We start from the raw sequence: 25,636 nt of genomic DNA, 5'->3' as shown, positions 1-25,636 counted from the left end.
TTTCAGTTTTTAATGTCCCACGGAGTTTGGCACTGATAATGCACAACTGCTGCATGGAAACTGTCAGTGGGGAAACTGGGAGGTTTTACAGACTGGATACTGGATAGTTGGGGGATTTTAATACCTGAGAAGGTGTGGGAAGTAATTTGGGATTATGGGATAAATACGTTAGTTGGATGCTTCTGCTAAAATGGTCAGGAGTAAAATAGTTAACGTTTTCATGTACACCACCATCTTTAGGTTTCAGAGTTAATGTCGCCAGGGTGAAAGGAATTCACATCTCTGAGCCATTTTTTCAGGATGCCTGAAAATTCTAGAGGACAGCATGTGTTAGTTTACACTCAGTTTACACATTCTAGGTTAGCCCAAGCCTGTGTGAGGTGAATTTGTGGATTGCAGTCCAGTTCAGTGGTAGAATATCCTCTTTACAAAACCTACCACAGTTATCAGTAATTGGACCCCTTGTTAGCAACCTCAATACTGAAGATTTTTTCACTAATACAAATAGTGCCTCCAGAGTAGGTATTAGGCTCATTGCTGAGGATGAAGGGAAAGTTTGCACTGATGGGAAGCAGTAAGGTCCAATGGATTGGGCACTGGATGAGAGTCTGGACAGCTGGGTGCTATTCCCAGCTCTGTATCTGACCTGCTGTGTGACCTCAGGCAAGTCATTTCACCTTGGGAAGTCACTCTGGGCCCCTATTTCACTTCCCTCCTTATGTTTACGTTACCTATTTAGACTGTGAGCCCTCTGGTACAGGGATTGTTTCTTGCTTGCTGTGTGTTTGTGTCCAGTGCTTAGCACATGGCACCCTGATAAAAGACGTCACTGTAATACTGCTACTAATAAGGGCAATGCTGCTTCTGGACTATTTTTATTATATGGCTAAGTCAATAAGGGTAAAGGCACAGAATAAGGCACAGAAATGGTAAACAGCTGCCTAACTAAGAAATTTCCTCCTCCTTTCTTATTTTTCTCTGCCCTGAAGCATTCCAAACCTGACAGAAGTGCAGGCAGCATCTTAGTGCAAGCTGCCACCAGCAGGTGTCACCTACATGAGTTTACGCCACCACAATAAAAAAATAAAGGGGAATTTCTGTACAGCATAAATAAACAGCACTGTTTGAATGGCATCTCACTATATATATGTATAAGGTCTCCCCTGACATTCTTTGCCTACTGTAATAAAGTGCTCCCCTGAATTGCTTAAATTAAACTGAGCAGAACAAACTGTAGTTAAGCAGTTCTGGGTGTCACCAAGCAAAAGTTCTTTATGACATCAGGAAGCGATAAGTGGGGATACCATATCAATGCTAAAGCTGTACAAATCTTCAGTTCCATTTCTCAGGGGGTTGGCTGACCTCGTAAGTTTCACTTGGCATTTTAGTTTCAAATCAGCACAGAGAGTCAAAATTGAAACATGATATCAATAGGAATTATTCCCACTTATGCCAAACCTAAATTTGATTCACTAACTTTTAACTTCTGTTCTGATTCCAGAAACTTGGGGCTCTTAGCCTAATAAAGCTGAATTTTTTCAATTGAAATCACATTTAAATTTTCAGCCTTACTGGTAATATGCAGATATGCTTAAATACTGTTTCTCCAAACGCAAAGCCATCTGATAGATGACAGACAGTTCTCCCCTCAAAGAATAATTCTGGAATGTCCATGCCCAAGATGAGTACAATGTTTATACAAATACTGTGTAACACATAGAGACAGACAGCTGCAAACCCAGTAGTTTTCACACTACCTCTCTCATCCCTGGATATGTGAATTGTGAAACAATCTGTTCATGGCAACAGTTGCTTTGTTATTCTGTTCTTTAAGTCTCTCTAAAAGACCCATTTCTGCCATGCTGCCTTTAGTGGATCTAGTTGATCTGTATTTTTAAAAAATCATTTGTTGTTCTCTTTTCCCCAACCTCTGTCTATATGTGTCTTTACATTGTGAGCTCCCCAGGACAGGAATTGGCCCTCCTTCAATGACTGGAAAGTGCTAGTTATCTGTGGGTGCTACTATAAATAAAATAATAATGACTAGGTGGTCATTTACAGTAGTGGTTCCCTATCTTTCCTCTGAGGGATTGGAGGAGAATTCCTTTTTCACCCAAGGTCCCCTCTAACCATGTCTCAGTACAGTCACTCTCCTTTTTTCTATCTGTTATTTCTATTTCTTTTCTATCCTTTCCATTCTTTTTTGTTTTAATCCTGTGTTGTTGTGGCGGATATTTTGTTTTTCATTTGTTAATTTTCTTTTTTTCTTGATACATTGGTGGCTACAAGGTCCTAGATGCATCTGCTCTTGTGGCTTTGGGTGTCTAGGGAATAGACCTAAGAAGAGGAGTTCGGGCCAGCAGGCAGGGCTGCCTGAGAATATAGCTTTGTATATGTGAGATGCTCCCACCACCAGTTATACTGAGGGAAACTACAGGAATGCCAAGGTGGGTGGCTTCCAAGAAGCCAGCCACCACTTTAATGACGCAGCAAGAGGATGTTTGCAGCATGAGGTGTGGTGGATCCAAGATCATACAGTTTTCATCACCTTCCCATTACTATCCTCTCTGCCTCATTACTTCCTCATGCCCCCAAGCCAACTCCCATGTCCATAGCCCAGGTTGGAAAACTATTACACTATTAATTGATTTCAATGTAAAAAACCAACAAGATAAAAATACTATGTTAAAAAATATCTTTCACCAGAAGGCTTGTGCATGTCACCCCGGGGGCCTGAAGCATGCCCGTTTCACAAGGCCCGTGCCATCGCCACGACGAGACCCGTGCACGTCACGAAGCGGTGCAGCCGTGTCACCCCGAGGCGCGTGCGTATCTCCACGAGGTGTGTCCGTGTCACCACAAGGCCTGTGCCATCACCATGATGAGGCCCGTGCGTGTCACGAAGCGGTGCAGCCGTGTCACCCCGAGGCGCGTGCGTATCTCCACGAGGTGTGTCCGTGTCACCACAAGGCCCGTGCCATCGCCACGACGAGGCCCGTGCATGTCACGAAGCGGTGCAGCCGTGTCACCCCGAGGCGCGTGCGTATCTCCCCGAGGTGTGTCTGTGTCACCACAAGGCCCGTGCCATCGCCACGACGAGGCCCGTGCATGTCACGAAGCGGTGCAGCCGTGTCACCACAAGACCCGTGCCATCGGCACGACGAGGCCCGTGCGTGTCACGAAGCGGTGCAGCCGTGTCACCCCGAGGCGCGTGCCATCGCCACGAGGTGTGTCCGTGTCACCACAAGACCCGTGCCATCGGCACGACGAGGCCCGTGCGTGTCACGAAGCGGTGTAGCCGTGTCACCACAAGGCCTGTGCCATCGCCACGAGGTGTGTCCGTGTCACCACAAGGCCCGTGCCATCGCCACGATGAGGCTCGTGCGTGTCACGCGCGGTGAGTGCGTCACTAGCAGTGTGTCTGCGTATCTCCACGAGGTGTGTCCGTGTCACCACGAGGCGCACAGCGTGTGCATGTCACGGCGAGGTACAAGGCACGCGCGTGTGAGTGTCACTAGCAGTGTGTCAGGTTTGGCCACCAAGCCCCAGGGCCGCCCGAGCCGGCCCGAGGAGCCCCTCACGGCGCCCCCACGCAGCGCAGCGCACCACTCCCGGGCTCCCCGCGACTCCGCCCCACCGGCGCGCGCCCAACCGCTGGGGGATCCCTCGACTCCCGCCCCGTCGCCCCTCCCCTCCCTGTGACGTGACCTGGGCGCCGCTGCAGGCCCCGCCCACCGCGGCCCTCCTCGGTTACCCGTCGTGCTCCGCGCGCGGGCAGCCCCTGCTGGCACACACACTGACGTGGCCGCCCGGACGGAGCTGTCCGCCATCTTGTGAGCCTGGGCGGGGAGCGGGTGAGAAGCGCAGGAGGGAGCCGGCCCCGAGCGAGAGCCCGAGAGAGACCCAGAGCCGGGGGCAGCCAGCACCGGGTAAGCGGCGCCTCTCCCCTCGCGCCGCCGGCCCACCTCTCTCCCGTGAGGGCCGGCTGAGGCCCGGGCCTGGGGAGGGCGGCGCGAAGGCCGCTGGGCGGCGGGGCCCGGCCTGCTGGGTCTCCCCGAGCAACGGGGGCGGGCTGGCGGTGGCCCGTATGGCCCAGGAGCAGGCACTGGTAGGCCCCAGGGTGCGGAGAGCCATCCGCCCCGGCCCGGGACTGGTACGGGGAGCGTGGGATGGTCGGGGAGCTGCGAGCGGGGGGAGGGGAGGGAGCGGTTCAAACGGTCGCAGCGACTCGACCCCTGTGCCCGGCCGGGCTCGGTCCGGCATCCCCGCCTCGGCCTGGTCTAGGGACCTGACCCCGGCCTAAGCAGGCCTCGGCACCTAATCCCTCAGGCCCGGCCCGGCCCGGCTGTACGCGCCTGATCCCACCCCCCGAACTCCCCAGTCTGCGGATCCAACAACAACTCCGAGGCCGCCCAGGGCACATGGAGTCTCTTGCTCAGACTGTTGGATGGCTTTACATGGTTAACCTCCCCGTTCAGCCCCCGGGAGCGTGCTCAGGGATGTGTGCTGAGCACGTGCCTTCTTTGAAGGTTGGAGGCTATCATTGCTGAGGTCTCGTAGCGCCTGGGCTGGGTTGGTGAGGAATAGAGTTGTTGCTCTCTTGACCCTGGAACAGAATTTCTTTCCAGCCTCAATGGCTTGGGTTGGTGACCCAGGAGGTCAACCCTCCACTCTGCATGTCAGGCTTGCTTATAACAGATTAGCTGTTGGCCTATAAAAATCCCATCTCTTGCCTTTATCTCTGGCCCATTCATAAAACTCCAGGAAAGTAATGCCCTCCCACAGTGCGCCTCGCCAGTAGAATAGCGCTCTCTACATGGCATAATTCATTTTGCCATGAAGCATGATTGGATTTACCCCCATCTTAATATAAGTAAAATAGTTTTCTTATAAAATTATTCAGTCATAGTGTTTTACGTTGACTTTGTCATCCTGGCACTTGGTACTTGCCGGATCAAATTCCACAGGTTGGTTGAGTGTATGCAGAAGTTTTTATTTTAAATCCATCAGCTTCATCTATAGCTGAAACGTTAACTATTGAGATAGTACTTTGAACTTTGCTATGCAGCCACTGAGCTTCACAACACCTCTTTGAAGAGCATTATTATTCCTGTTGTACAAATGAGAATTTGAGAACTTACAGTTGAGTGATTTGTCCAAGTGTCACGGCAGAACAATTCTATTGCTAATTTTGCCCCCCTGAATTTTAATAATCTAATCACCTGACTTTTTTAGAAGATACACTTTTGAATCAAATGTGGGTATTCCCTGTCATATTCTTCCTTTAAGTCAGTTAGGATTTTCCTCCAAATATTCTTTATTTTGTGGACCTTCTACTCAAAATGGTACCATTATATACACTTTAAGTTTGGAGGTATGGAAGGAAAGGGCTTTTCTGAAAATGTACTTAAGGGGTTGGTTTGATGCCATTATTTCCTATCCTAGACACTCAGAATTGTTGCAAAGCTTGGGAAGGGACTACTTCCCCCAACCCATTATTGTAATGGTAGCCCTGGATGAAAAAGTGAGGACACTTACCCAATTTGAAGCTCTTAAGTAGGCAAGCTTACTGACACCTCTGCGGAGTCTTGTAGAGCAGTGGGATCAAGAGATGGTTTAAACAAGTGTCACTTCCACCCACTCAGCAGTTTTGGATGCTACAGCAGTGGACACTTGTTATTTTCTCCATTAAAAATCAGGTGCAGGATAGATCGTGCCCATAACTGTGTGGCTTGACAGATCACTGAGTCCACTCATTTATCATGGCTTCTTAACTCAAGAACCTTGAATAGGATATAGTGTCTTTTACTAATCTCAACATCAGTCCATATCAGCAAATCTCTTTGTATAAATTTATTTGAAGATGTTATTCTTTTGCGTTCAAATCTGAAAGAGTATAAAATAGTACATTCTTACTCAATAGATCTCCTTGTGTAGATCTGAGTCATATTTACTGACTCTATTGACAAAATGGAGAGTTGTCTTATGGCTTCGGAGCTAGCACAGTTAGGAGTAGACAGGATTTTGTTCCTTTTTGTGACTCAGCAGAGTTGTTTGCTTGTGTTCGTAACCCCTGTGTACATTTTTCTGTAAGTACTAGGGTTGCATGGGTATAACAAAGGGCATAATTATTATGTTGAACTCTTATTATACACTGGTGGAAGAAGGAAAGAAACCCATCTTGACACCAAGATCGGATGAGTTTGGAAGGATAGGAGTTAAGTAAAATGACTTTTCTGTATCAAACATGCTCAGTAGAAAATAATTGAGATGACAATATTCACTTTCAGAATAGAACCACACTTTAGTTTTCTAATCTGACCTATACATGATAAAATATTTTGTAACATTCCCATGAGTATTTCATCGTTCTAGATTCTTTACAATGGATAAGTCTGTTCAACAGAGGCCATGGGTACACTACACCTTAAGTCAACATAAGTTATGTCGCTCAGGGGTATGAATTAGCCACCCCATGAGCAACATAACTTACGCCAACTTGAGTGCTGGTGTGGACATTGCTATGTCAACAGAAGAGCTTCTGCTAACATAGCTACTGGTGCTAGCTGGGGGATGGATTAATTAGGTGGATGGGAAAGCTCATATCGGCTTAAAGTGGTTACATTAGAGTTTACATCAATGCAGCTGCACCATTGTAAGTGGAGCCATAGCCATAGTTGTATAAGATTGTGATTCCATAAAAAAGCAAGCCTCTTTTTTTAGTCTGTTGAAATCCTTGTTAGTTTAGAAGCTGTAAAGCTGGTATTACAGCTACCCCTATCCCCAGCTATCATTCTGTCTCTTCCTTTTACTGATGGGCAATGTTTTGAATCAGCTTCCTGCTATTACAGCTGTTTTTCTGCAGTATTCGGCAATTTTTCTTGCTGCTTGCAAATAACTAATTTTATTTCTTGTTTCTTATACATGAAAACATTGGGGGAATATATGGTATTGCTTTTGCTGATGGCTCAATTCTAATAACTCCTATTCATATGCTGATCTTGAACCAACCAGTCAATTGAGCATTGACTCTTGGATTTGCTTAAATGTCAACCACCAGTCTTGTTTCTCTTATTCTTTAACTTGATTTTATTCACAGTATCTAAGGTGAATTTGGTCATAGTTCTGAACTCTTTATCTTTTCAATGGGGATGGGGTAGTATGTAAGACATATATAGTTTAAAACTTGAGCAGGTTTAAAGTATGTGTTTCACTATTATAAGTCTGAGCCACATTCTGTTTGTGAAAGTAGTTAACACTTCTCTGCTGGTTAGGCTGCGCACAGTGGTCTTAAGTGCAGATGAAGCTGTAATCAAACTACCTGAGATGTGCCTTGACTGGGTAGCAGCCTACTTTTAACTCTGGCCTCACTTTTCAAGCAATTGGGGGGCATCTAAAAGGAAAAAATAGAGTACTCTTCTGCTTCAGCCCAAAAATCTCATCATTGTAGTCAAACTCATTCCAGTACAGTACATTCCTTTACATTTTTTGCCAACCTTTTCTTAAAGGAAGATACAGAAGTTGTGTTCCAAATGCTTCTCTTTAAACTTCATATCTCTGTGCAAACATGTGGGCTGCCATAAGTTCACAGAAACTACAGAATGATTTGTAGCTTAATGGATTACTGTGGGATACGTTAAATTGTTCATCTGTTTTTTAGATAAACAATATTGGATTACCCCTGTTCTTTGTCTTGTGGTACACCAGTTGTTCATAATTTAATGTGGCTCAGGGTTTTGTTTTTGAAACTTAGAAGTGCATCACTGTTTCTCATGCGTCAAGGTGAACTTGAAAACAAGAACTCAGACTGATGTGGCTTTTGAGTAAAATGTTAAATGGTCTGCCTTTTGTCTCCATGGGTTTCTAGAGTATTGTGCAGTCTATTTCTGTTCCCAATAGTGCAGGAATGACTAAATCTTTAGTGCACTTGGGCAATGTCTCACTGTGTATGTGCATGTTCCACCTATTTATTTATATTACAGTTGCACCTAGGGCTCAATTATGCTAGGTGCTGTACAAACACATAATGTGAAGAAGATCTCTGCCCAAAAGAACTTACAATTTAAGTAGACATGAGCTTGTGCAACAAACAGATGGAAGAGATGTAATGGAATTTATGTGAACTCATGTTCTTCAGGAGGCATGTTTCATTGTTGTTCAGAAGCAGTCGAGAAGCTGGCCAAAGTTGCAAGTAAGATCTATCAGTGAAGAATATCATCTTGACTTGTAGAGGTGCCACGCTTCCCTCAGCACCTGCAGCACTTGCATTTATTTGGTCCTGATATTGATCTGTTCTTGTGTGGTAGTTTGGAAGAAAAGTTCAATTAATTTGGAGAAGCGTTTGAGAACAGTTGTCTCTCTCTATCAACATTCTCTTTAAAAAAAGCTTGTGTGTGACTCTTGGGTGAAAATAACTTACTGTGTACATGTTTTCATCCATCCCATCTGGGGAAAGGCATTGTCTGCTCTGGATGGGTCTTCATCTAATTTAATTCATAGAATGCTCTGTTCATCAGATCTTGGAGAACATGAAAGCCACATTTAGATTAGTCTTGTAGTACCATGAAAAAGAATCACTTCAAATGGACATAGATGGGAATTCTTCAAGGTGATCTGTGAAGCAAAGACAGAATTCCCGTTATTGCACCGTGTCTTTAAAGACAACTTGCAATTGGCTCTTTCCAAAAGCAATGTGTTTTACATTAGAAACGTCAGTTATGTCAGGTCTCTGCTTTCCTTATGTTGGTCTCTGAAGTACCTGAGTGGTAAGTAACCAAGATACCGTAACTTTTTTACCTGTTTTTCCTCCTCCTTTCAAACTCAGCATCCACTTCCCACCCCCTTCAGCTGGAGATAAGGAAAGTCGCAGCTCTGGTTGTAGCATCATGTGCTATCAATCGTTTAAGATCCAAATCTTACCAAATATCTCCAAAAAAAAGAGATCGGGACTTAATATATGTAACAAGTTCTTTGGGGGGAGAGCAGAGAAGAAATGTAGAGGTAATCTTGATACATCATGGTGAGAGTATTAAATGATACCATCTCTTGCTTTGCAGCTCATTTTTAAATACTTTGTACATGATTCATCTTCAATTGTAAGACTTTTCACAAAGTTAGATTCCTGATGATGATACATACTTAGACTAAAAATTCTGAAAATGAACATGACTTCTACATCTAAAATTTATGCATAATTTTAGTCTGTTAAATAGTGTCTTGAAAGTAATAGTTTTCATTTCAGTAGAAAAAATTAGAAATCCAAAACTATAATTCCAACTTGAAGGAATTCTTTGAGTTGTCTACAACTATTTGCTATTTAGCCATTTTTCATCCATTGCTTCATATGTGAAAGATCAGTAAACAACTACAAATAGTTGGGTATAACTGTTCTTGAAATAGTCATATACTGAGCCAGTTTAGTTACATACATGACAGTATTCTGATCAAGAGCTGTTTTTAAAATTTGCCCCAACAGAACATTTTAAGCTGCAAGGAAACAGATTCTTCAAGTATGAAAGAATGCAGGTTTTATATCTATTTCAGGTGTGCAATACTATGCTACTAGAATACATTGGCACTAAAACTTCTTGGATATCTCATCCCTGTGACAGTGAGAAATGACCCAACATCTAAAAACTACTTTAAAGGTCAGAGGCATAGTACCAACTTTTAAAAATTGCTCTTTGGCCTAAATATTTTGTCTACTTTTCTTACAAGCCACACCAAGGAAAACTCTGTCTATTCTAAAGATCTTAGATAAAACTTTTCTCTGATATTGTTTACTCTGTGCATTTGGTAGCATTTTGTATAAGCCCATGAAAATATAAATGTAACTTTGTCTCAGTGAGAAAGAGTGCCTTTGATATGTTTGAAGAAAATTGGTTCATAAACATGTCACTCCTGCTCTTAAGCATTTGAGTAGCTGGCAGAACACTTGGATACAAGAAACAATTTCTGTAGTTACATATTGGTTCTGTTATTGACAAGAAAGCTAACATAGGCAGTTGGGGATGGAGGAAAGGACTGCTGTGAAAAAATATTTTAAATTCTATCTGAAATCACAAGTTTAATGTTACATTACAAACTAGTAGTGCTGTGGCTTCAGTGCGGTCAGTTATTTTATAGAAAGGAGGCATTTTGACTAGTTTTATTGTAAATAGCATTTCACGGTGTACAAGAATGGGTATATACATTCATGATACTCTTCACCAGTTGTAGCTACTGAAAGAAAAAGTTAAAGGAAAAACACCTAGGGTTAGCAAGTCTTCGGAATGCCTTCCTTACAACTGTTTTCACTTTCTTTAATAGACATGGCATGCTTGTACTCTGAGGTAGGGAATTAAGCTTTTCTGCAATTAATCTTAATTGCTAGCAGCACCTTTCCCTATTTCCTATGTTGGATGTCTTCAGGAGTAGAGAGAGACACTTTGTGAGCAAGATGCTTATGTTCCTGCCCAGTAGTTTTTCTTACAATGGTTTGAAACCATGAACATGTGTAACACCAGTTTAATTGCTGCTGAAGTTCCATAGTAAGTGCTCTTAAAGAGGAGCAGAGGTTTAAATATTAGTATTGCATCCGGCATTCCACTCCTTAGATTGTGAAAATAGCAGAAAGATGTTGGGGGATGTGCAGGATTTTCACCACACAACTCTCTTTTTAAAGCATTCTACAATATCTTTTTTAAAATGGTGTAAAATTACGGGATATGATGGCCTACATCACAATTGCTTTTTTAATTTAATCACTAAGTTGAATCAGTTGTGATGGCCAAATGGAACTGTGCCATTAAAGACTAAGGGGTTGCATTCCATTTTTCAAAGATCTTAAATCCCAGTTAAAATGTCAGTACAATGCGCACCTTTCTTGGCAGATTATTTACAGTGTAGTTTGAATTAAGTAGACTGGCTTTATTCAACAACAGTTGGATGACATGTGAACAGCAAAAAGAGGAGCATGTTTGATTTCTAAAGCCATGCAAGTAAAATAAAATGCCATTAAAACTGGTATGGATGCTGAAGTATAGAACACTACTAAACATGTAAACTTCAGTCACGTCTTTTTATATTAGATTATGTAATGCTTAAAGGCTAACTCTTGTAGTGCTCTACCACTTGAGCAAAGTTCTGAAATGAACCCTGCATAGTAAAAGCATTGCTATAAGACTTATTCACTCTAATTTTTAAGTTTACTGTGAATTTACCTAAGATGGGTGTCTGCAATCTTGTTTGCATCTCTAAATATATCACTTGCTAGAAATCTACCTAAAGTTTGAACTATCTTGTACTTCCTGGTGTAAATTTGCAGTGTCTTATCCAGAAATATGAGTCTTTGTTGCTTTTACTGCTTACCAATGACACAAACATCTTAACTGAACCTGAATAACAGGTTTCTAGCACTGTGCAAACCTTGTGGGAGGTGGTGCAGAATGCAACATCAAGGTGAAGGTGTGCTCTGTGGTGCTCCAGGTTTGTCTACACCTACAGCACTGCAGAGGTGCTTCTGTCAGCATAGGTACTCCACCTCCCCAAAAGGTGGTGGTTATGTCAGCAGGAGAAGCCCTTCCATTGAAATGGTGCTGTCTACGTTGGGGGTTTGGTTGATATGACTGTCGCTCAGGAGTGTGGATTTTCGTAGTTACACCTGAGAGATATAGTTATACCACTGATTTCCCCGCCTTTTTGGCTCGTGGGCCCCAAATATCATTTTTACAACCCTGAAGGGCCACCAGTCTATCAACTCATTAAAAAATGTATTGATGTATACAGTATTAAGGACTACAAATCACATTTTGATGCTTCTGTGCTCATTTTTACGTTCACTATTTTACACCTACAAATTATTCACAGCATGTCACACACAGACAAAGCAGTAGTGTGGATGAGTGACTTTCATTACACACTGAAGCACACAGCCTGGCAGCTAAGTGCAGGTCAAACCATAAGGCACTGATTTTTAGAGTCCTGCCTGCCCCTCCTCAAGTATGGTAGGTCCTGCCTGCTCCACCAGCAGCGCCACCCCCCCACTGCAGCCAGATGGAAGGAGTTCAGCGGGGAGGCTGCCTCCTTGCTGATCTCTCGTCCCCCTGGCTGTAGCAGAGAAACTGCATGCATCCTGTAGCCCCATGCGCTCCAACTGGATCCCTAGGCAGCGTCTCCATTCTGCAGCCAGGGGGATGGGAAATCAGTGCTCCCCTCCCTCTGGCTCCAGCAGGGACCCCAGCGCCTAGAGACACAGGCAGAGCGCTTTGCTCTCTGATGGAGCCAGGGTAGGGGAGCGCTGATCTCCCCTTCCTCTGGCTCCAGGGGGGACCTCAGCACCTATGGACCCAGGAGGAGCACTTTGTCGTGCTCCCTGCTACAGCCAGGAGGAGGGGAGCGCTGCTCTCCCATCCCCTTGGTTGTAGCAAGGAGCCTGCACCAGTCTTGTAGCCCCACGGCAACATGCTCCACCTGATTCCGTAGGTTGCAGCTCCCTGCTGCAGCCAACAGGAGGGGAGCGGCGGGCCACTTTGAAAGATCCCGTGGACCACTTTTGGCCCCTGGGTCACAAGTTGGGAACCACTGAGTTATACCATGGTAAGTTTGTAATGTAGTCCAGGGCTCAGCCTAATGAAGAGCAATGAAACAGGAGTAAAAGCACCCAAGTGTGTTTTGGAATATTCAGAGGTGTTGAGCAGTACTCGATTGACATCCATGGATGCTGAAATCATGTCTATAGAATATGTATGGCACATTTACCAGCAGGTCAGTCTGCTCTATCAAGCCTGACCTGGAGGGCCCTAACTTACAGGTGATAGGACAACAGAATCTGTTCATTCATTCCCCAGTATCTCTTCTGAGGATGCCAGTTGGGGACTTGCCTATATACAAAAAAAAAATATCTATTGCTGACAATGGGCACAGCTAAACTGATGCTGAATATGGTTTGGTTGCATATGAAGACAAGGACAACCCATGTTAAGGTAACTTTTTTAGTGTAGACAAGCCCCAACTGAACCATTTGTGATCGTTATACCTGTGCACTGGGAACTAGACTGAGACCACCAAACTAGCTTCATGTAAACTGTCAAACAGTTAAGTGGTAATATTTGGAGTCTCTACTAACTTGAGCTAAGGGAAGCTAAGGCCAGCAGGAGGAGTAGAGGAAGATTCTTTACTTAAGAATAGACCATATATTGGGTAGTTAAGACTCTGACTCGTATAGTTAGTTGCCTTTTCTCAGGTAAGACACATGTCCAGATATCTGGAAGGGACAAAAGAATGAGAAGACTGTTTAAGCGTACGTCTACATTGCAATTAAACATGCCTGGCTGGCCCTATCAGCTGACTCGGGCTCATGGAGCTCAGGCTGCAAGGCTGTTTAACGGTAGTGTAGACGTCCGGGCTACAATCCAAGCTTCTAAACCACAATTAAATAGCCCTGTGACCCTGAGTTAGCTGATGTGGGCCAGCCACTGTTATTTAATTGCAGTGTAAACATCTCCTAAAAGGCCCATGAAAAGTAAGGGTCTCGCCATATGGGGTGGAAAATTACTCAGAAATCGTCAGTGTTTAATAGTTAGGCTGGTGGTCTTCATAAATAGATGTGCTAAGGAAAGGAACTAAGACACTGTTGTTTATATTACAGTAGTGTGAGATGCCTCAGTGTAGTAAAGGATGCATTGCAACCAAGGAGAGAAAAGAACTAGGTTTATATTCACTAGAAAAGAGAATCTAAAATGAAGACATAGTGAAGAGTTTAAAAATCTGAAGTTGAATAGAAAAGCTGGATGCCAAAAAACTACTGAGGTGGGTGATAGGCTAAAATGGGGAGTACAAATTTAAGTTAAAACTATCTGCCATCAAAAGGATTCAAGTAAAACCTCCTGTCTCTCCATAGTTTGTGGAGGGGAATTAACAATGGAATTGAAGTGTGAACATAGAAACTTGTTACTATGAGACAAGCACAGGTTGTATGCCTCTTTTGAGGGAAGGGAAGATGTTAAGAATCTCACCTACATGTGAACTGAGTTTACCAAAAATTTTTAAATGGCTGCTGTCAAGATAGAAATCATAACCTAAATTGAGTTATATGCCTTTAAATATGCAAAATACTTTTTAAAACTTGACTCAATTTTTACAGGGCTTTTAAAGTAGCCTAATAGTGGTAGCACTTAGCCCTCCTACAGGGGTGTGGTTATAAATGCCTACATAACAATATTAAGTCCAAATTTCGCCTTTATCTAGTAAGGGGAGATGCTGTGGAGGCAGCACACTCATGCCCATTAGAATGTTTTCTGTCACTTCCTTCCTTCTAGCCAAACAAGGAGTGGCACTGACTGCTGCAAAGGGAGACATCTCCAGTTCTTCATGTCTGGAAAACTGGTGACAGTGTTTTCAGGAAATGGGGCCCTAGAAAGAAGGAAATGCATCCCTTTGCAAATGAGTCATGCCACAGTTCTTCAATCTTTCTGTTTTATGCAGCATTCGTAAGTTAAACTACAGTTCTCTCTAATAGCTTAATATTTTGGCTTTGCAGGAATATGAAAGCAGCATTAAGTTAGAGAAAGCTTCTCTTTTAAAGATAATAAAACTTTTTAACAAACTGGAAGTAAACCTGCTACTAAAAACATAGTTTCCACACCACATCTTATTAAACTTAAGTGAATTAATGTTGGTGAAAGAGTCCAGAATAATGGCCCTAGAGATTGAAGTCTCCTATTCATGGAATAAGCAAAATATGGGCAGCAGTGCAACAGAAGCATTTAGTGTCCTGCCATTGTGCGAGTCCTAAACTTTAGCCTGTACCTGTGTGAAAGAGTAATATCTTCTTGATCATTCTGAGACTAACAAGGTTCCCTTTGACTGGGCACTGGGATGTGCAAATCTGTCTTGGGCGATACACCGACAGTCATATTTAGTCTAACTTCAAATATTTATATATTGGCTTCAATAATATTAAGTAATTCAGCAATTATTTTTAAAACTTTGGTTAAATAAATAGAGTAGAAAATTCTTTTTAAGAACAACAAAATTGCTTCAGTGTGTTATGTAGTGAAACTAAACTTAGTACTATTCTTAACATATTACTAAACAACTCAAGGTATATTCTAATCTCTTTGCATTATTTATTGCTAAGTATTTTGGGATGGGGAAATGTAATAACTAGCATGTTTTATTTGTCAAAAGGAAGTTGAGCTTTGTGACATGGACTATATATTAAATGTTTCTTAAATTGGAGGGGCAGTCTTAAGTCTCAGTTGCCTACTGCACATGTGCAATAAACTTTCAGATGACTCCGAATGAATCTTTGGTAATGTGTTAACTAATTACACGTCATATGTAAAGAATTTGGATTATTGTAGTAAACAAAAATCCTCTAAAAACTGTGCAGTTTCTGACTGTGTATTCCTGCTGTCTTTTATTCTCGTTCTAAAATTTATACCTTAATTTTAAGTTTCTTAGCTTTTACCCATTAGAGTGATGATCGTCTCTGCATATATCAATGTACATCTGAGATCTCAGTTTCCAGGCAGAACAGTAGCAAAGTGAATTTTGTCACGAGTTCACTGAAATGCAGTGTCACCATCTACTAGTTAAGAAATGTTTAAAAAAAAAAAAAAAATTGATATCTGTGTTTAAATACCCTTCTTGTCTTACCCTTTTTCTCCTGTAAAATTTGTCTTGGGTGCAGCTTTCAATTGAACGCTAACATGCAGTGATATTTGTTAGAAAGGAAGAAATTGTTATTGCAATAAACTGCAATAATTCTTATCCCTAAAAATAACAAGGTAGGTGAGGTGATATTTTTATTGGACCAACTATTGGTCCACCTTTTCTCACCCACCTTGTCTCGCTAATATCCTGAGATATTAATAGATAATATCCTGATTAATAAATAATTAATAGATAATATCCTGACCCATAGAGCTACAATACTGCATATCTTTAGAATGTAATATTGAATTTGCTGATAGGTATGTAATGTATCTTTTAATGGAAATATAGAAGTGTGTCAGATATAAAAATGAACTGCGAAGGTTTTGCTGAAAATGTAACTTGGTGTTAGGACTGAAAAGCAGATATCTGGAGGGGGTCTTCTGGTGACATCCCAACTACAGTGCTCAATAGTAGATAGTCATTCTACTGTAATCCTCTAACACCACCATCATTTTCTCATACTGTCCTTTTGGCTGTTACTTTTGCATACCCAGTTTCAGCCAATGGTCAGTGATGTCTTGTAGAAAGTTTCAATAAAACCCGCTGACTCACTTTTAAGAAGAATGTCTCAAAGATGCTGGTTTGGTGTTTAGCAAAGCCTCAACCAGTATGATGATCACCTTGCAAATGGTTTTCCTCTTGTAGAACAAGCCATTGAAAAAGAGGGCAGCAACTGTACGGAAACATGGTGGGCTGTGTCTTGGGATTTACCCTCTTTCCTTATTTTTATTTAGTGAACAGATTGTGTTAAAGAAAAAAACAACAACTCAAGTCTTAACATCTTTTAATCACTTTAAAGTGAATGATATATTTATCATTTTGATGTAATATATGTGATATGAGTAACCCACAGCAAGCATTGGAGCAAGATACTCTGGAAGTAATCAGTTGTATAATTCATGGTGATAAATCATGTGTGCTTCAGTGTTTTCTTCTTTCTCTAAAAATTAACACTTAACTTTTGTATATTTTTTTCCTCATTGAAAAAGGATGGTGATGCAATGTCTTAAATAACTGACATACTGGGCATAAGAGCACACTACCAAAAGATTCAGAAGAACTTAACTATCTTGTAATTAGGGCTACCTTCCCCCAATTTGTCAAAGTCCTTGAATTTTCCATATTGAAACAGTTAAAGAACTAATCTGTTTCGAGTGCAATTTAAAAGACTTAAATATACCAGGAGCTCCTGACAGCTTTTGTTAGAATTTGTGATCAGCTGCTAGTCTGTAGCTGTTCTTAAGTAGCCTGTGTTACTGTGCAGAATGTTGTCGGTAGTTATACATGCAGTAACTTGTACATGTAAGACCAGATGGTATTCACCCAAGAGTTCTGAAGAAACTCAAATAAGAAATTGCAGAACTAGTAACTGTGGTATGTAACCTATTGCTTAAATCAGCCTCTGTACCAGGTGACTGGAGGATAGCTAATGTAATGCCAATTTTTAAGATAGACTCCAGAGGTGATTCTGGCAATTACAAGCTGGTACACCTAGCAAATTGGTTGAAAATACAGTAAAGAACAGAATTGTGAGACACACAGGTGAACTCAATATGCTGGGGAAGAGTCAAAGTAGCTTGTGCAAAGGGAAATTATGCTTTGCCAATCTATTAGAATTCTTTGAGGGTGTCAGCGAACACGTGGACAATGGTGATCCAGTGGATATAAATAATGTACTTGGACTTTTAGAAAATCTTAGGTTAGATCTCTCTCCAAGGCTCTTAAGCAAAGTAAGCAGTCATGGGATAAGAGGGAAGATCCTCTCATGGATCAGTAACTGATTAAAAATGGAAAACAACAGGTAGGAATAAATGGCTAGTTTTCACAGTGAAGAGAGAGGTAATTAGCAGAGTCTCCCCAAGGATCTGTACAGGGGCCAGTGCTGTTCAACATATAAATGATCTGGAAAGAATGATAAACAGTGAGGTGGCAAAGTTTGCAGACAATTCAGAATTACTCAAGATAGTTGAGCTGACTCAGGAGTCTCACAAAACTGGTGACTGGACAACAAAATGGCAGATGAAAATCAAAGTTGATAAATGCAAAGTAATGAATTTTGGAAAACATCTCAACTACACATACAAAATAATGTGGTTTAAATTAGCTGTTGCCACTCAGAAAGAGATTTTGGAGTTGTCATGGATAGTTCTCTGAAACCTCTGTTCAATGTGCACTGATTGTCAAAATAGCTAACAGAATGTTAGCAACCATTAGGAAAGGGATAAGTTAAGACAGAAAAATAAGACAGAAAATATCATAATGCCACTATATAAATCCATGGTATGCCCACACCTTGACACTGTGTGCAGTTCTGGTCACCCCATCTCAAAAAAGATATGCTAGAATTGGAAAAAGTACAGAGAATGGCAACAAAAATTACTAGCTTCTATGTGAGGAGCTTAAAAAGACTGCGACTGTCCAGCTTAGAAAAGGGGGTATATGATAGTGGTCTATACAATCACGAATTGTGTGGAGAAAGTGAATAAGGAAGTGTTATTTACCCCTTCACATAAAACGAGAAACTGGGGTCACCCAATGAGATTAATAGGCAGCAAGTTTAAAACAAACATAAAGTAGTACTACTTCACACAATGCACAGTCAACTTGTGGAACTTGTTGCCACGGGATAATATGGAAACCAAAAGAAAAGAAAAATGGATACGTTCACAGAGGACAGGTCTATCAATGGTTACTAGCTAAGATGATCAGGGACACAGCCCTATTTTCTGGGTGTCCTTAAGCCTCTGACTGCCAGAAGCTGGGACTGGATAATAGGGGATGGATCACTCAATAACTTCTCTGTTCTGTTCATTCTCTCTGAAGCATCTGGCACTGGCCACTGTCGAAAGACAGGTTACTGAGCAAGGTGGACCATTGGTCTGGCCCAGTATGGTCATTCTTATGTTCTTATTTTAATTGTCTTGAATTTCTTCTCTCTAGATTTCATTGGCCAGTGAGGGAACATCATATTTCAAGCATGGGAAATATTTTTGCTAACCTCTTCAAAGGCCTTTTTGGCAAAAAAGAAATGCGTATTCTTATGGTTGGTCTGGATGCAGCAGGAAAGACTACTATTTTGTACAAACTTAAACTTGGTGAAATAGTAACTACTATCCCGACTATAGGTAAGATATTTAAATTTTGCTTGCTTTATTTAAACTTTTTTGAGATTCTGGTCCCTGTAACACATTGTTCACATCAGTGACTTTAGTTAATCCCACGCTTTGCTGGTTTTGTGGCTTATTTGCAGTGCTGCATCCTGACATGGCTCTAGTGACAGTTTGCCTCTGATGGATTGGGAGTGTAGTGAAAGCAGTACAGTGAACTCTTTAAACCAGGGAGGAGAAGAGAACATATGACTGCTTTTAATTCCATTCCTTCCTTCTGGTCAATGTGTGGAGCAGCCTTTGATAGAATGGAAGTTTATCTAACTACCCACTGCTAAGGGTGCCATGACATAGAGTAGTTGAGAGGGGGGGATGGAAGAACAGAGTGGCTTTTCTGGGGAGGTGGCATGGACAGAGGATATAATCCAATCCATACAATCTTCAGGTAGGGTACCAAAGAGTATATTTAAAAGTTCATTTAGTTCCTTTTACAATTCCAACTGCAGAAGTCCCAGTTGAGGAGCCATTCATAGACACACATTACTGTATATTTTTAGGGGACTTCAGAAGGTAAGAGAAACTGCTTTTAGCCATGTTGAGGTCTTGAGAATAAGTGAAAAATGTAAAATTACAGCATCTAAATGTGATTTCATGTACTCATCTTATCTTTTATTATTAACTTCTGAGCATGAATTGGAGAAAATACTGCAATTTTCTTGCTTGATCAACTTTTTTGTCACCATTTCTATTTCAGGTTTCAATGTAGAAACAGTAGAATACAAGAACATTAGCTTCACGGTGTGGGATGTAGGTGGTCAGGATAAGATCAGACCTCTCTGGCGCCATTATTTCCAGAATACACAAGGTGAATCCTCATTTAAATGACTATCCATTTTAAAGAAACTTTTGTATATGTTAAACTTTTTTCCTTAATTGCTTACTATGTGAAAGCATAAGCCAAAAGCATCAGACTAGTATCCATTCAAGGCTGGTAACTGGGTACCAATCCAAAACTTCAGTGTTTTTTGTTTCAATTCCCAAATTAGATTAGTGTAGATGTAAAAATGACAACATCTGTTCCTTTAAAACAGCTGAAAATAAGCTGTGCTGCTTACCTGTCAGCCAGAGTTCAGAGTTGTTTCCTCTGCAAGAGCTAAAAATCTGCTTTTAAACTAATGGAGAGAAAATGGAGAAATATGCTCCTTTTTAAGTACCTACAGAGCTAACGTAGAACCATGAGTTAGACATTAGGTAAGTAGAGGAATTGTTGTTAAAACACTTATATTTTTTTAAATCCTGTAGCAACTCTCCCGCCCTATAACAATTTTTTTTTAAGAGAACATACAGTGTTTGACAATATTTTTGTAGTTTTAGTTCTGAGTATATATAATCTTAAATCTATTCTTGGCTCAAAGTTGGTAGGAAATATATGCATAGTCAGCATTTGTTGGGATTTGTCATTGTCTCAACAAAAGATATTCCAGTAGCCTGAGACACGTGGTTTCCTGTGATGCTACATACTGATAAGCTGTTTGCTTTATCGTCTCTTAAAACTTCAAACTTCTACAGCTTTAGCCCTGATTGTTTTTTCACCCAAACTGGGGCAGTTTTTTAAAGGAGAATTTCTGGTGTGCATATAATTTTTTTTAATAATGATTGTCATCTCGTTTATAGGTTTGATTTTTGTGGTTGACAGTAATGACAGAGAACGAGTGAATGAGGCCAGAGAAGAACTTATGAGAATGTTGGCAGAAGATGAGCTTAGAGATGCTGTCTTATTAGTGTTTGCTAACAAACAGGTATGCGTTAGCAAGTGATCTTAAAACTTCTATTGTAAAAAAAAATTGAAAGTATTTGACATATCACTGTACCAAACATTTTTGCACAGTCTTCAGCATTCCTTAACTTTAATGTGATTTATAAATGAGAGATTGAAAGGGTACTCAGTAGTATGCCATATTGACATTAATCTGTAGTTTCAGCAAAATGTGAAGTGTGTGGCGCTTCTCTGAAAAGTAGCTCTATAGAAGTGGCATCCTAAATCTTCATATTTTGTGTCACTAACTTCCGTATCAAATTCTCAACTTGCTAGTAAAGAATGCTACCAATTTGAATTTTAGTTAATTTAAAAGTAGTTTGAGGTATTGCACCTGTCTGAGTTTCCCCATGTAGTCAGGAAACTGACTGTCAATAAATACTGCCACAGCATACAGTAAACTGAAGATACTTTATCTAATCCATCAGTTACAGTAAACTTAGGTGTCCTTTGTAAAAAGTACAAAGATTCAGTCGACTCTTCCTAGTATCCCTTAAAAAAAGATTGAATGGCAAGCTCTGCAAACTCATCATAGGTTGAGAGTCTAGCTGGGTTTTCGTTCTCATGCATCACCACCAATAGGGTTTAGGTTGGTCCAGATTAGGGCCTCAGCAAAACCCCTATAACTGTACTGCAGATTTGAACACATGCATCTAATTGTAACTTCTTTCTGTGTATAAGAGAGAATAGAATTTAACTGACTTTCACTATGTCTTCACTGATGCCGTCAGATCAATCGATCCAGATCGATTGAGCGGTCAGTGGACACCTACTCGATCGATCCAGATCAATTGAGCGGTCAGTGGAGACCTGCTCGATCAATCCAGAAGTCGACTTGTTAAAACCACCCCCTCAAGAGGCACAGTGCAGTGAAGATGCCGCGCACGATGGAAGTTACGCAAGCTACTCTCCGTAGCATGCATAACTCCCGTCAACTGCCGCCGAATTTTAAGGTAAATGTAGACCAGGCCTCAGCTTTATTAGCTACAGCCATTAAAAGCAATAAGTCGTCATTATTAAAGTCAAAAGGCAAGACTGAAGGTCGGCAGGGAGCAGAGCTATTAAGAGTGCTATTTATGTACCTGGTCTTTAGAACTGCACTTCAAGCTTTTCAGGAAAATCCCATTTCCACGCCTTGGCTGTGATGAGAACCTCCTGAATGTGTGGGAGCTGATATTGCACAGTCTGCCTGAAAATGCAGGTAGCCTGAAACAGTAGCCCTGAAGTGTGCACTGTCTCATCTCCGTGCATGTTAATTCTGAAGCTTAATGAGTTTAAATGTCAGCATTAACCATTTCACTGCTGAGCTCTTAGCAGAAGCATCCAGTGATTACAGAATTGTAGACAGCTTGAATAGAGTTTCACCACTTTTTCTAATTAAATCCCTGACTGTCAGATTCCCTTTTTTAAAAAGTATGTTACCACAGTTAAAAGATTAAACAGAAAGCTGTTACTTTGAATCTACAGCTTAGAGAAAGCAGAATCTTGATTGGAGAGCAGACATTTTCAAAGATGCAACTTAAATTCTTCTAAAATTGCTAAATTAAAATTTGAACTGCTAATGTAACTAAAAAGGTAAATCTTTAGAAATCCTTGCTTTTCCGTTTAATAAAACGAGTTCTGCATCTCAGTCTTGCTCTGCATCATCAGCTTGCTTTTTCCTATACAACACAGTACTTCAGGGGCAGCTTCATTCATAGGATGAAATATATATTTTTCACTGACTGTCTTGTTACATTTTTCTGAAAACTCCCGTTCAGTCAGTATGTAACAATCATAAGATGTTATGCAAATACTGCTGGGGTTCGTTTAGGTACGTAGTTACCCTTTCTTTCATTCGTACCTTCTCATGTGAACACTTGAACTGAAATAGGTAAAGGAATTTTCTAAATGGAAAAATGACCTTGTTTTCCCACCTTCAGGACCTGCCTAATGCGATGAATGCAGCAGAAATTACAGACAAACTTGGACTGCATTCTCTTCGTCACAGGAACTGGTATATCCAGGCAACCTGCGCCACTAGTGGAGACGGTCTCTATGAAGGACTGGACTGGTTGTCCAATCAGCTCCGAAACCAGAAATGAAACCAGAAAACTTCCTCTTCCCTCTTTTTCCACCCCTCCCTTTTATTTCCTCCTTTTCGCCCTTCGCTTTACTCTAATGTGGCAAACTGTGCTACTTTGTGGTATTGAGTGCCGGAAGCTGTTTTCATTACGTTGTCACAGTCTGTATTGCACCACGCTGTAAATGTGGCAAATACAAGCCTGAAAACAGTTAGGTTTCTTATTTAATGTAAATAGTTTTTGTTTCCAATGAGGCAGTTTCTGGTACTCCTATGCAATATTACTCAGCTTTTTTATTGTAAAGAATCAACTCACTGTTTAGTACTGGGAAGGGATTTAAGTGGATTAACATGGGTTGCCAGTAGTCATTGTGCAATAGAGCTGAATACTATCTCTGTTCGGTTGTGAGATCTGTGTTGAGATCCATTTTGGTGGTTGGTTTTTAACCTGAACTCTATATTTTTAAATAGCTAAAGAAAAGTAAAACACTTGAACACATAAGTATGTTTGACATAATTTCTGCGGTTCCAGTTTGAATGCCAGTGATTTTTAATTCTTTTGACATGGCAAAGCAGAAATGAAACCAAGATTCATCTGGTTAAAATACAGATCCATGTGACTGCTAGGTCTCTGGATCTTTCTGTAGTTCACAGCATGTGTTCAAGGGTTAAAGGTTTGTTTGAACTGGTTTAGAACAGTTTGCAAATTCATTCATACAACTTAAACCTCGGTATTTTGGTTCAGGTAAGGTTGACATGATCTTCCATCAGACTTGAATAATTTTTTGGGAGGGTTACATTTTTAAACTGTTATATCCTATGTGAAATGTTTTGTACTTTTCTTGTGTGTAAACGGCTCCAGAAGGCAAAACCTTTCCACAGAAAACACAGCCTATATCAGTCCTAAGCTCTATAGTCAGAAAGTACTGTACCTAAATAAGAAATGCCATGAAAAAAGCACCAAACATCTATGTATAGTGTCTAGAAAAAGCATGAGAGTTTGGAGAGTCATTCCATTCTAGAAGTATTCAATCCCATTTTGGAACAATCTCATATCTGTATATGTGTGAAAACCCTTGGCATCCCTCATACTGCAAGGTTCAGATTTGCCATCAGAAAAAGATCTTTACTTTTTTCTTTTGTATTTTGATAAACACTGAAGAAGCTGGAGCTGTTGAAAACATTAAACTTGAGGAACTATCGGAACTGGTTTGTTTAGTGTTGCGGAAACCTTTATGCTTTCAATACACAATTAGTAATCAACTGTTTTGTATACTTGTTTCAGTTTTCATTTTGACAAACAAGCACTGTAATTAAAGCTATTAGAATAAAATCTCTTAACTATTTCATGTTTTTATGCCTTGCTGTTTGTTTGATCACCTTTGCAAAATCATAATGAAATATTTGTTGAATAAAATGTTTCCTGAAACTTGCACTGGTATTATTCATAGATTGCAAAGCTGGAAGGGACTATGTCATCACCTTGTCTGGCCTCCTGTGTAGCGCAGGCCATAGAACATCCCCAAAATAATTCCCAGAGCAGATCTTTCAGAAAAACATCCATTCTTGATTTAAAAATTGTTAGTGATGGAGAATGCAGCATGACCTTTGATATGCTGCATTCCATCACCACCTGGACCTTACTACAGGTCACATTTCTACCTGAGCAATAAGAAGTCCTCCCAGGGAGGGGTTGGGCCTTAAATTTGCTATAATCCAGAAGGGGTTGCTTTTGGGATTTTAATGTACCCCCCTGCCGTACTTCTAAGCAGTAACTTTATCAGTGTGGGATCTGAAAATAACTTTCATTTCTTAGTTTGCACAAGGTGGTTAATAAAATCCCAGCATCCCAACAGTGTGTCCCTCTGGGGCGCTTGGTGGTAGGGAGTTCTGGGGTTAAGTCCCACGTATCGACCATACAGAATAGTGTGGCTGTTGTAACTGTTCTCGGGGCTGCAGTGAACCTGGTTGTGGGCTGAAGCAAAGCCATCCCATCAAAAAATACTGCAAGTGCTGCAGCACTTTGACTTCAGTAGACAGAGCAGATGCATAGCAGGCAAAACAATGCCTCTGAAGAGCTGCTTCAGATTAGTTCCTATGGGTCCTGGGGTCTTCTGCACTGCAATTGCTTCCTTCAGCAGAGAGAGGGAAGGGAAGTTGAGTTTGAGAAAAATCAAGTGAGCTGAGGGGATTCAGAGCCAGGGAGGAGACTAGTTCTCAGCCTGGGGAGTGGAGCAGGTTCCAAAGCAGGGGGAACATTGATGTGGGGAGGGGTTGGCTGGCTTGGCCAAGTAGAGTGGGAGGTGGATGGACCAGTGTGGGTGAGATGTTTGGGCTGGGGAAGACAGCAGGAGGAAGTGGGAGCTTGAGCACTGGCATGGTGGGCCTGGAGAAAAAAGATCCATGATCAGGAGAAAACCACACAGGAATCGAGGCCCATTTTAACAAGTGGCTCTCAATATCCCCTTCACTTGTAATCTCAGCTCTCCACTTCAGGTGATCTACAAGGATAAAACAGCCCTGCCCTGGCATGGTGTGAGCTTGAGGATGTTCCCATTGTGAATGATCAGCAAAGTAAGCTGGGGGAAGAGACTAAAATCAGCACCCTCCTGCCCCTGGCACTGCTGCCTAGTTAGCCTTAACTGACACCAGCAAGTTCTTGCTCTGCTGGCAGGAGCTATAGGAGAGGGAGAGGGATTGGCTTTGGTTGTGTTTCGTTGTGACGGGATGTTCACCCCACACTTGCCTGGAAAGGCTTAATGCAGAGTGAGCTGGGGGCTAATTAACCCAATGGGCCAGAGCTGAGGGGAATCAGGTGACCAAGTAATCTCCCTACTGAGTGAGGGATCCCAGCTGTGGAGCAAGGAGCTGGGCTGGCCTTGTAAAGATAGGAAATTGGCAGCAGCAGGGGCCTGCTGGGGAAGCCTGCAGTCCCTTTCTGGGAGAAGGGAG

The 25,636-nt window shown here is 41.5% G+C and overlaps 1 protein-coding gene across 1 annotated transcript; it reads left to right on the top strand.

Moving 5' to 3' along the window:
* Positions 1-3,759: 3,759 nt before the first annotated feature.
* Positions 3,760-24,113, top strand: ARF1 (ADP ribosylation factor 1). Its single transcript, XM_067530395.1, has 5 exons — positions 3,760-3,929; positions 18,640-18,824; positions 19,561-19,671; positions 20,481-20,605; positions 22,545-24,113. Exons 2-5 carry the CDS (start codon positions 18,677-18,679, stop codon positions 22,704-22,706), a joined length of 546 nt encoding a protein of 181 aa, XP_067386496.1. The 5' UTR covers positions 3,760-3,929; positions 18,640-18,676; the 3' UTR covers positions 22,707-24,113.
* The last annotated feature ends 1,523 nt before the right edge of the window (positions 24,114-25,636 follow it).

Source organism: Emydura macquarii, unplaced genomic scaffold (genome assembly GCF_026122565.2).
Source record: "Emydura macquarii macquarii isolate MOO-44397 ecotype Brisbane River unplaced genomic scaffold, CSIRO-AGI_Emac_v2 contig_3080, whole genome shotgun sequence".
Classification (NCBI taxonomy): domain Eukaryota; kingdom Metazoa; phylum Chordata; order Testudines; family Chelidae; genus Emydura; species Emydura macquarii.
The sequence above is the reverse complement of the archived record's forward strand: the minus strand, read 5'-3'. Positions and strand labels throughout refer to the sequence as shown.